Below are 12,443 nucleotides of genomic sequence, written 5' to 3' on the forward strand. Positions count from 1 at the left end.
CTTTTAGGCAGGATTAAAGTAAATTAATCTATAAGACCTAGGGTATGGAAAAAAATATATCAATCGGAAGGGTTTGACCTCCTGGGTCCAAAACTGTAATTGGATCTCAAAGCGGTCAAGAGATGACAGAGCTATAAGCTAAAAGTTTATACTTGAAAAAAAACAAACTCAGAGCCGTTCTGTGAGCCAATATGCCATGGCTAAAAATAAGAGTAACGTCCCAGTTTTGTGGTTGTAGAAGTAGATTCAACAATATCTGGTAAACTTCATTTTTCGTTTTGGGGCGAACTTTTTGAATAGAAACTTGTACTGTAGATCAAAAATTAAAATAAAATTTGGGTTCATTTCGTGTTTCAAACATAATTAATAAAATAAAAGGATATACTGTCTTATAATTTTAGGGTCTAAAAAAAAGGGGGGGGAAATGAATTCAATAAAATGACGGGAAAATGTGTGCGATAAAGGTATGAATTTAGTCACGCGCATCTCCTCGTCAGCAGTATCATACGATGCTTCTGGAGCAGCAACCCTGACATCTTTTATTCCGGTAAGGTGGCTGTTTCGCATTTATACCTAAGCACCTCGAGCACATTCAGCTAAAAACCTGTCCCTGATTTTTTTCCCTGGTCAACTTCTTCTAGAAGCCTTGAACCTAGCATTAAAATATTCTCAACACGGCGAGACCTAGTGCCTTCCATTAATATTCATTTAAAGATTACATCCCAAGGACAAGGTTAAGCTAGTCAGACGTGGAGGATCGATCAAAACATGGGTTTGTATGTTAGATAAGACAGATCCGTAAGGATTAATGACTGCCACGCTAGAGTTATTCTCTTTATCAGAATTCCAAAACTCTCACATAATATATTATATGAAAAACAAACAAACAAAGATTTACTATGTTATTGCATATAAAATTACTATATTATCATTAAAAATATATTGTACTAATAGTAGCAATTCAGGCTTGAACAAGACGTTTTACTGAAGACCTTACATAATGATAATCCTAGCCCTATCTATTATACTACTAGTAGCAACTCAGGCTTGTACTACGTAAAGTACCTTGTGTCGTGATGTAACTTGTATAAGTATTAACTTCACACTAGAATAAAGTACCTTGTGTCGTGATGTACCTTATCTTATATAAGTATTAACTCCACACTCGAATAAAGTACCTTGTGTCGTGATGTACCTTATCTTACATAAGTATTAACTCCACACTAGAATAAAGTACCTTGTGTCGTGATGTAACTTATCTTACATAAGTATTAACTTCACACTCGAATAAAGTACCTTGTGTCGTGATGTAACTTATCTAACATAAGTATTAACTCCACACTAGAATAAAGTACCTTGTGTCGTGATGTACCTTATCTTACATAAGTATTAACTCCACACTAGAATAAAGTACCTTGTGTCGTGATGTACCTTCTTACATAAATAAAGTACCTTGTGTTTCTGATTGCGTTAGAAATAACTAGAAAAGTAAGCATGTTTACTGCATCTACAGGCTGGTAAATACCTCTTTACCTAAATGCATAGTTGAAAGTTAATTCCACTCCTGCTAAGGTCTTTACTATCTTTCTGGTTTCGGTTTTCTTTTAGATGTTTTTCCTAGACAAAATAAACACCTTCTAATGTCATACACCCTTATTTAAATAACACAAAGCACGGCCTGGTCCTTGAATTTCTATCTCACATGCAAGGACGGATCTACCACGCTCGTGTTAAAGAACAATTTCACGAGCTTGGCAAAACGCCATCATCTCCCAGTTGTGAAGGTGTGGCAGATAAACAATTTTACATATCTAATAAGTTATTGAGATAATATAATGGGAGAGCACTTGTGGAAGACATTCGTTTTTCTCACCTCTCCAACCTTGCTAAACATGTGAAGAGCACGATGGTTTACCACCCCCCACTACAAAAGGTCTGCCTGCTGCCATCTATTGAAATTTCTAATCCACAGTCTTGGTTCCCCGTTTCTCTTAAACGTTTCCCTGTACATACTAGTACCCCCTCCTCCCAAACCCATTCATGAAACTTTCGTTGTGCCCTTGAATGAATTTTCATAACCCCCGCCCTGCCCCATTATCTATCACTGTGGCCTCTCACTGCACCAGCGAATCCCTTTTGCCATATTGCTGCGTTCTATGCTTTTCTGTAATGTTTTATATTTGATCTTTATTTTAAACCACTAATAATAAGTCATGCAATGATTAATGAATATCTAATTATGCCTTACTAAATATTTGTTTTAATCACTAGTTACCAGTAATTCTAAATTGATATTTAAATCCAAAGCTAAACTTAAAAACCCCAGTTTTAATATTAGTTTAGTCACTGAACCGAACATATTTAAGTATTGTTCTGAAACTTTAAAATCTCTTTCTCTTTCTTACCTTGTTGAAATATATTTTTTCTTCAAAATACATTGTAAATAAGAAACACGTGAAGACCTATTCAGAGTCTACAAAACCCTTTAAAAATAATATCAATTAACAAAATATGTTTTAAAACCCATTTTACATCTTTCTGGATAAATATGTGTATTCAACTCGCAAAAATGACCGGTCACTTCTATCTCACAAACTTACCGGTCACTTTTATTTCCCGAACTGACTAGCCATTACCATCTCACAAACTGGTCACTTTTATTTCCCGAACTGACTAGCCATTACCATCTCATAAACTGATTGGTCACTTTTATTTCCCGAACTGACCATTCTTATAACTGGTTTCATTTAGTAACTTTTGAAGTGAACTGTCTAATAAACTCGTTACGGTCTTATTAATATTTCATTCATAGTTGATCCTATATGCGTGACAGTTAAAACTCAAAATTCCAAAGATAACCGACATCCTTCTAGGAATTATATAATGTATAACATCAAAAGAAAACAATGACTGACTCTTATAAAGTTGTTACTTTAGAAACGATACTTTTAATGAGGAACTCCAAAATGAAGTTAAAAGGTAACAATAACGCCACTCGTGTGAACACATCAAACTAGTTATGTTTTCTCGTCCAGCTGTACGAGAACTTTCAAATAGTTTTAAGGCCAGCTGACAAGGTCACGAGCGTTTCCGAAATATGTTAATAGAAATATCGCCAATCCCGTCATATTTGCATGGTATTTTATGCATCACTTTTTTTAGAGCTATATGGTTACAGTATTACTTTTCCCGACTTTTACTGTTTTCTGTACCACTTTTTTCCCCACTTGTGCAGTTGCTATGCCACTTTTTCCTGACTTGCGCACTATACACGCCAACAAGTTATTTATTAAGTATGCCCTCAGACCCATGCTAACATTTGCTCAGTTTTTGAAACCTTGACAAAGACTTAAAGTTAAGATACATTGCTTTCGACACTCTTTCGAAATCCACCTTGTTGAGTTAAAAGTATAATTATCTCAAGCTTTCCTTCACATGTAAAGTGTTGGTTTTTTTACGAACAATTTGTGTGTAGGAATAAACAACAATCGCTTTGGAAAGCATAGTTGTGGGATAACAACATAGTTTAGCAAAGGAAATCATGGTTAAATATTTAGATGTCATAACAGATTATTTAAACAGCTTCCTGTAAACATCCCATAAAACTTAATATTATCAAACAATAATGTTAATAATATCAGACGTTTGGTTGTTTCTTAATCAAAGTGCGCATTGCGCATGTCTGTTAGTAATGATGTCTGTTCAGGCACATGGGTCGGAACACAATTTACAGTGCTCTGATAATGAGGAAATCGTACATTATCTCATAAAGTTGTACTGAACCTTGTACTATAAGCGTCATTATTCAAGTACATGTACTGTTATGTCCAGTACTAACAGCGTCACCTAGTAACAAAAGCATTAAGCCAAGAAAGAAATATAACTTTGAATGTTAAGATACAATATATAAGCAAAACAAGTGAGAAAAAAAATCCGCCAAGCCCTTTCAATGTCCACTATATAAGCAAAAAATAAAACACTTTTAAAAAGGGTAAGTTTCTTTTAACCCCAAGTCTGCGAGTCGAAGAGGCTGAAAATATGGAGATTAGGTGGACTACAGAAGGGGAGCCCCTGTTTCTAGTATTCAAGTTAACATCATAACAAATGTGTTTCGATAAAGAGATCGATCTTTAAGTTTAAAAAAAAATTGCTGTCAGAAGTGCTCATCTCAACTGTGTTTCATCATGAAGATGAGAAGTTTAGGGGGTTGGTTGGAGTGTGTTCCCCTTATAATAGAACCCCTCACTTCAAACATGTATCGCACTTAGCCGCCTTACAAGCTGTAAGTAATCTTCGTTGAGCATTCCATAACCTATCTCTATCGAAAGAACTCGTGAATACCGCGGAGAAAACGTCTTTATAGAGCTGAGGAACCAAATATTGTATTGCGCAACATCTGCTGCCACACCCATGTTTTGTATGTGATTTTGGATGGGAATATATGTTTTGCTTTCTAATAGCCTAAAAATCAGTGCGAATTCAGCCACGCTTGTAGCCAGTTTCAGATTCAGATATCGCAAGAAGTTCAAATTTCTATTCAGTATTAAAAATGGATAACACCAGAAAGCTTTATTTTGGGAATCATACTACAAAAAATGCCCACTGCCTTGTAGACCGTTAATGTTACTTGAAACTTCGTCTCTCCATACTGACAAAATGCTCGAAGCACCGAATAATAAAGAAGTTCAAATTTAATTGATGCAACAATACTTCCATATTAACAATTATGTTAATAATTACATACAAGTTCTGTAATAATTTAGAGATGTAATAATGGTTTAGAGACAATCAGCCAGAAGATGGATACTCATGATGCAACAATATCTCCTTACTAAGAATGATAGTAATAATTACATATGAATTCTGTAATAATTTACAGGTGTAATAATGGATTACAGACAATCAGGTAACAATACTTCCTTACTAACAAAGATGGTAATAATTACACAAGAATTCCGTAATAATTTTTCACTTTATACACATCTGGTAAAAACAAACAAATAATTATCAATACATATTGTGTTTTTAACTGGAAGGCATATTTAATATATTATTATACGCTGTTCTTCGTTTTCACTCAGAGGATTTTATACATACTACCAAAGTTTCACGAGGTAAGTAAAGTTCCGAAACTATGAACTTCACGCACTTACTGGACACTGACACTTCGCATCTTTCTTGTGTCCACAGGAAACGCCGAGGATTGAGTACAACGTCCGTTGACCACACTCAATATACTTTTTATCTTTACTCTTTTTTGGTGGACAAAAGTTTGGTAAAATAGTACGTACGTTGTATAGAATGAACTACAAAATCAACCTTCTTGAAGCAAGTTCATAAGGTGATGTTTTAAACTCCGAAGGTCTGAATGTGTTCTTTCCAGAAACGGAACAGTAAAATTAAAGCAAACTCGGATATTCCTCACGTGAAGGTAATAAAGACAAGAGTGATATTAAACCAAACTGTCAGATATCTTTCACGTGAACGTAATAAAGACAAGAGTAATATTAAACCAAACTGTCAGATATCTTTCACGTGAAGGTAATAAAGACAAGAGTAATATTAAATCAAACTGTCAGATATCCTTCACGTGAAGGTAATAAATACAAGAGTAATATTAAACCAAACTGTCAGATATCCTTCACGTGAAGGTAATAAAGACAATAGTAACATTAAATCAAACTGTCAGATATCCTTCACGTGAAGGTAATAAAGACAAGAGTAATATTAAACCAAACTGTCAGATATCTTTCACGTGAAGGTAATAAATACAAGAGTAATATTAAATCAAACTGTCAGATATCCTTCACGTGAAGGTAATAAATACAAGAGTAATATTAAACCAAACTGTCAGATATCATTCACGTGAAGGTAATAAAGACAAGAGTAATATTAAACCAAACTGTCAGATATCCTTCACGTGAAGGTAATAAAGACAATAGTGACATTAAACCAAACTGTCATATATCCTTCACGTGAAGGTAATAAAGACAATAGTGACATTAAACCAAACTGTCAGATATCCTTCACGAGAAGGTAATAAAGACACTAGTAACATTAAACCAAACTGTCAGATGTCCCTCACGTGAAGGTAATAAAGACAATAGTAACATTAAAACGAACTGTCAGATATCCCTCATGTGATTAACGATAACTTTAACACTAATTATAAGAAAGATTCTGACTGAGATACCCCACGTGGGGGAGAGAACTCGGGGAGCTTGGCTCCGTGATACAACTAACGTGTAATATTTTATAGTTGGATAGATTTTTACCCTGGTGATCAGATAATAAACTTATTGTTGCTTGCTTGGTTGAAGAATTTAGAAACTCATTGAATAAATGTTTTCTGCTATCATTTAACTACATAAAAGTTGTTGAAAAACAACCTTAGCTTACCTCTCATTGGCCTGGTCGACGTTCCAAGCCCTGCTGCCCCTGGCATGACCTCCCGTCTGTCTTGTAGTTTCGCTAGACTAGGAATGTTGGGGAGAGAGAAGCAAAACTTCGTACTTAGCGTGCTCAACGATCCGTGTGTAGGGTCCTCCCCAGGGAGAGCGGCCAATCGTATGAGTTGGGGTGGGGAGGGGGACCGCTTCTTGAGGAGACGCATTACGGTCGGCACACGCGCTAAAACTCCTTCTTAGTTACGCTGAAGTTGGAAGTTTAAAAATCTCTTTCCCCAGTCACCTGTTGGCCTCATCTTCTTCGTGGATCGTGCTTGTTTTTCTGAGGATGTCGCTATTATAGTTCAATGTGGGTCTGTAGAAAAAATAAATACATTAGCGTCCCCTTAGAACCTTTTGTTCATAAATACACATGGTAATAAATACATTAGCGTCTCTCTTAGAACCTTTTGCCCATAAATACACATGGTAATAAATACATTAGCGTCCTCCTTAGAACCTTGTGTTCATAAATACACATGGTAATAAATACATTAGCGTCCCCCTTAGAACCTTTTGTTCATAAATACACATGGTAATAAATACATTAGCGTCCCCCTTAGAACCTTTTGCCCATAAATACACATGGTAATAAATACATTAGCGTCCCCTTAGAACCTTTTGCCAATAAATATACAAGGTAAGTCTTTGAATTTCAGACTGTTGGTTGATTAATGAATATAATCTAATGTTTTTTGAAACAAATGCATCTCGGTTTAGCCTATTATTCCAAACCACATTGTAACCACGTGTTACAGTTAATTGGATCAAGATATATCTATATTCCTGTACACCGTTGTTGTTGAATTATTTTGATGCTTGGGTTGGGTGAAGAACACATGTGAGACCCAATTGTTTTGGAAGACTCAAGTATAGGTGGGCCACACAGGCACCACAGTGTTTCCAAGCTCAAAGAAATAAACTACCTGCCCCTCCCTCTCCCCACCCCCTCATAAGGTACTGTTCTTCCTTTTTTTAACTGAGTTTTTTTATTCTTCCTTTTGTGTTTGCGTCCGGTTTTGGAAGTAACACCGGAACAGATAACTGAAGCCATTATTTACACACATGCACGACCACGTCAGTGTGAATTAATGATAGTATGTCTTGGTAAGTTAGTTAATTGACAAAGGTAAACATAGAGATGTCTTGGTAAGTTAGTTGATTGACAAAGGTAAACATAGAGATGTCTTGGTGAGTTAGTTGATTAACAAAGGTAAACATAGAGATGTCTTGGTGAGTTAGTTGATTGACAAAGGTAAACATAGAGATGTCTTGGTAAGTTAGTTGATTGACAAAGGTAAACATAGAGATGTCTTGGTGAGTTAGTTGACTGACAAAGGTAAACATAGAGATGTCTTGGTGAGTTAGTTGACTGACAAAGGTAAACATAGAGATGTCTTGGTGAGTTAGTTGACTGACAAAGGTAAACATAGAGATGTCTTGGTGAGTTAGTTGATTGACAAAGGTAAACATAGAGATGTCTTGGTAAGTTAGTTGATTGACAAAGGTAAACATAGAGCTCCATTTCTCAAGTATCACAAACCCTGACAAAAATTTAAAATCAGTGGTAAAGAAAATATCGTGACGAAGTGTACTATCAGTCAGGATTGCTTTTCAGCTGTCTGCCCATCTTACTTTTACAGCGCCTGCACCCCCCAGTGGCTCAGCGGTAAGTCTGCGGACTCTCACCGCTACAAACCAGGTTTCGATACTCGTGGTGGGCATAGCGGAGATAGCCTATTTATTGTGTAGCTTTGTGCTTTACAACAACCAAACACGTGTTAGCAGAACTCTTTAACAAAATATACACTGGTGATAAAATAACCTCGCTCTTCAGTGGTGGTTAGTGGATAAAAAAAACAAACAACAACAGGGAACCAGTGAGTCAAAGTATCTTCCTATTGGACGCTGTGTGGCCAGCATGGTAAGTTACAACTGCAATAACAGGAGGAATGCTAGGATCGAGCTAGCAGCGACTCACAAGTGCTTGTGTAATGTAGTTCTACTAAAACTGAACTGTATGACGCCCAGGACAAGACTGACCCAAATTGAACGATTCAAATAGACACGTGTCCAGTGAGAGAACAAAGAACTTTAACCAATGAGTCACAAGATTACAAAATGACCACTCTATATTCCCATGGGAAAGGTGGACTTGCAATTTGTGAAGGTCACCTTCCGCTAATTTTTAGTCCAACAATGCTACAAAAACATAGAGTTAATCCAAAGCTAGTCTGTTGCATTTTCAACGTACGGGTTTACAGTGAACAAGACTGACCTGTCACAAAAAACTCAAGCCTGAAGATATTATAGAAATGCTAGCACTTATGAAGATATTATAGAAATGCTAGCACTTATGATATCCGTAGTATATAAGTATCTGATATGGCTATATTACCCATTACTTGATGGACTACAAGGAATTCAGCTAGTTAACACCAGCCATTACTTGATGGACTATTCTTCCCAGATTGGTTCAAACTGGTAATCTTGAGTACACTTCTCCGTATCTACCCTTCAGACGAAATGGTGTTAACTAGCTGAATTCCCTGTAGTCCATCAAGTAATGGATGGTGTTAACTAGCTGAATTCCCTGTAGTCCATCAAGTAATGGATGGTGTTAACTAGCTGAATTCCCTGTAGTCCATCAAGTAATGGATGGTGTTAACTAGCTGAATTCCCTGTAGTCCATCAAGTAATGGATGGTGTTAACTAGCTGAATTCCCTGTCAAGTAATGGATGGTGTTAACTAGCTGAATTCCCTGTAGTCCATCAAGTAATGGTTGGTGTTAACTAGCTGAATTCCTTGTAGTCCATCAGTTCAAAATTACGGGCAGTTATACGCATATATCCTTTGTGTGGCTCTGAGAAAAAAGTCTAAACAAAAAGTTGGTTTTTAATATATGTTTCATTAACCCAACATCTCGGTAGATTTAGTATAGGTTATGAGTATGAAATACATCCATCAATGTAGAAGTGTAACAAAGTTAAGCAAGATTTATTGTTTTATCCAGAGGGCGTTTATTATTGTTTCCCTGCGAGTGAATTAGGACTAGTATGGCACAGCAATGTTTTACATAATTTGGAGATTGTTGTTAAAATCATAACAATAATCCACTCCTTTCAAAAGTTGTAGGGCCCGGCATGGCCAGGTGGTTAGGGCGCTCGACTCTCAATCTGAGGGCCGTGAGGGCGTTATAATGTGACGGTCAATCCCACTATTCGTTGTAAAAAGAGTAGCCCCAGAGTTGGCGGTGTGTGGTGATGAGTAGCTGCCTTCCCTCTAGTCTTTCTCTACTAAATAAGGGACGGCAAAAAAACAAAAACAAATAAAAGTTTTAGAAGATTCAAATATAACGAGAACCATTACAATCACGTGCATATAGAATTGTTAATCCGCATAATTTAAGTTACTAATCTCTTCTCACATGCACGCAAGTAATACGATGAGTAAACTTGTGTTTTTAGCCAACTGGTGAGTGAATAGAAATTTACATCAAACACTCTTTCAATACTAATCAGCAGAAGATTACAGCTAACATTTTAAGTTTAAACTACGTTTTCATTATATCGTCATGTGAGCTGGGTAGGTTAAGATTAATATTTAGAAAAAAAAAAAAAGATGTCATGTGTCTTCTGCCAAGCCTAATTTTAATCATGACTTCACTTTCTTAACTGTTGGTTTTATCTGTAAAGACGACAGGAATACCAGAATAGTTTAAATATTCGTGCGGACACAAAGCCAAGAATTTGATAGCGAAGACTTTGTCTGAATTCCAATTACAAAAGACGAACGTGCCCCCAAATGGGGCTATAATAAGCCATCTTGTCCACTTGGTTAGTAGAGATAAAGTTACAACCATGTAATTACTAGTTGTACCATGTAATTCCCAGGCTCGTTCTTGGCAGTCCCGCACCCTTTCTACAGATTCTTTCCCAGCAGGGGGCGCTTATCATGACAAGGATTGGAAAATAATTATGAGCGTACTTTTATTTCTTTGTGAAATAGACGACATGTTACATACAGCACGCGACTACCTTTATCATAATTAGGTCTGGCTTTGTTGAAAGAGTCAAATACGCGCACTTACAAATTGTTAACCGGTGCGTTGAAAACATACTTTTGAGATTTTAAACAACCTGTCTTAAGAAACTGAACTGTTTCCAAGAAAGTGGTGTAGTAATTACGACCTAACACTATTTCAAGTTCGTTAGTGGGGAATTTGCGTTCCCTGTTACACACGTCAAGGCTTTAAATCGGAGAAAGTTTCTGTTACTATAGTGTTACAAGATTCTGGGCTTAACCCAAAAATACGGTGTTACAACAAAATCTGGGCTTAACTTTAAAATACGGTGTTACAAGATTCTGGGCTTAACTTTTAAAATACGGTATTTACAAAATTCTGGGCTTACTTGGTTCACACAATAACAGCTGTGCAATAAAGTTGATAATAATACAATTCTCCTGTTTAACTTGGTTCACACAATAACAGCTGTTCAATAAAGTTGATAATAATACAAGTCTCCTGTTTAACTTGGTTTACACAATAACAGCTGTTTAACTTGGTTTACACAATAACAGCTGTTTAACTTGGTTCACACAATAACAGCTGTTCAATAAAGTTGATGACATGTAAAGTCTCTAGACCATCACTATGTCTGTTGTATCCCAGTCAACCCGATGAGACCTGGTATTAGACGAAAGGCCTTCTCGGTACTGGATACTGCAGATGTAGTATGGTTGAACCATAACAACAACAAAGCTTCCATTTAGAAAGCCTCCTCCCCCAGTGACTGAGCGATAAATTTGAGGGGTTATAATGCTTAAAATTGTGCTTCAATAACCTTTGTTTAGATTTGAACAACAAAAATCCGTTTAGAAATTGGAAATGTTTATTGGTCAAAATGAACAACTTATATACTGTATAGCGTCACTATTACTGAATTGTTATCGATTCTTGTATAGCTGTTATCTAACAACCTCAGGTTTGCTAATAGTCGCCCCCTGGCGGAATGAAGTTTCTACTCCCCTGAGTCACCCTATGTTTCTCCGCTTTACTTGCACATGCAATGTGATAATATCTTAACACTAGGTTTCGGTTTCCACCTTGTTTTTCAGAAACTGACCATGCAACCCTTCTGTACTTCCCAAACTACCGATTTTTACGATGTCCTTAATGTCTGTCTTCGCCAACCAAATGTTTAATAACAACTTTTTAAGGGGCCTTCACTTTCAAACAGGCAAATCTGCTGGAATACCGTTATCCGTCCTTTACAGGTGCAGGGGCAGAAGATAAGCTAATATAAAAATTGTCAAATTATCTATTCCTTACCTTTAACCTTTTCCACACTAGTCTACTTTAGCACTGGAAACAGAAGGTCGGAGTACGAATATCTATTGTAAATGGTTCATCATTATGACGTCACCTGTTTACAAAACGTTTGATCTTAGATCTTTACAATAACAAATCCGGATAGCAGCATTTCAGTTAAGTCTATTAGAAATGTCTAACGGCTTTTTAATTCACTGTCCATAAATAGTTCTGGGATTCTAGTCATTGGTTGATTTAATTTCTTTGAGTAAACGAACGTCTCAATATCGTGTTGTAGTTAACAAGAGTAAATAACCATCTAGACGAGAGTAGACGAAGCCACACATCACTCTCTTCCTGTTCGTCATTTCCGTCTGTATTAGGACGTCCTGTGCTAACTGATACGAGCATGGATAAATGGTGTGACTTCAGACCTTTCCAAAGTTCTTCTTGGATAATTCTTAGAAGATGTAAAAAAGACAAAGTATAACATGAAACTCTACTTATCTTCAGAAGTCGGCGTGCAGTAGGTTTTATCTTAATATCGAAATTTCATTAAATCCAGCGAGGTGCCTATCAACGATTTCAACCTGTTGGATATGTTGTAGTAAATAACGTTGGATATACTCGAAGAAAAGATGGATAGACAAAGTTAAAGCTTGTCTGTTGTTAAACAAAGATTATT

The 12,443-nt window shown here is 36.4% G+C and overlaps 1 protein-coding gene across 3 annotated transcripts in view; it reads right to left on the bottom strand.

Moving 5' to 3' along the window:
• The window catches only part of LOC106468843, a 31,089-nt gene extending 18,852 nt beyond the window's left edge, over nt 1–12,237 (bottom strand). For 2 of the 3 annotated variants that reach the window (XM_022397201.1, XM_013929285.2), the window contains exons 1-2: nt 11,780–12,237; nt 6,400–6,762 (exon numbers count right to left, since the gene is read on the bottom strand). In XM_022397201.1, the coding sequence (XP_022252909.1) occupies nt 6,400–6,613 (214 nt within the window). In that variant the 5' untranslated portion in view covers nt 6,614–6,762; nt 11,780–12,237. Of the gene's footprint in view, nt 1–1,533; nt 1,578–6,399; nt 6,763–11,779 lie in introns of those variants that run through there. The other variant, XM_022397202.1, reaches the window with a different exon arrangement.
• Nucleotides 12,238–12,443: the final 206 nt, after the last annotated feature.

This window comes from Limulus polyphemus, unplaced genomic scaffold (genome assembly GCF_000517525.1).
Source record: "Limulus polyphemus unplaced genomic scaffold, Limulus_polyphemus-2.1.2 Scaffold3187, whole genome shotgun sequence".
Taxonomy (NCBI): domain Eukaryota; kingdom Metazoa; phylum Arthropoda; class Merostomata; order Xiphosura; family Limulidae; genus Limulus; species Limulus polyphemus.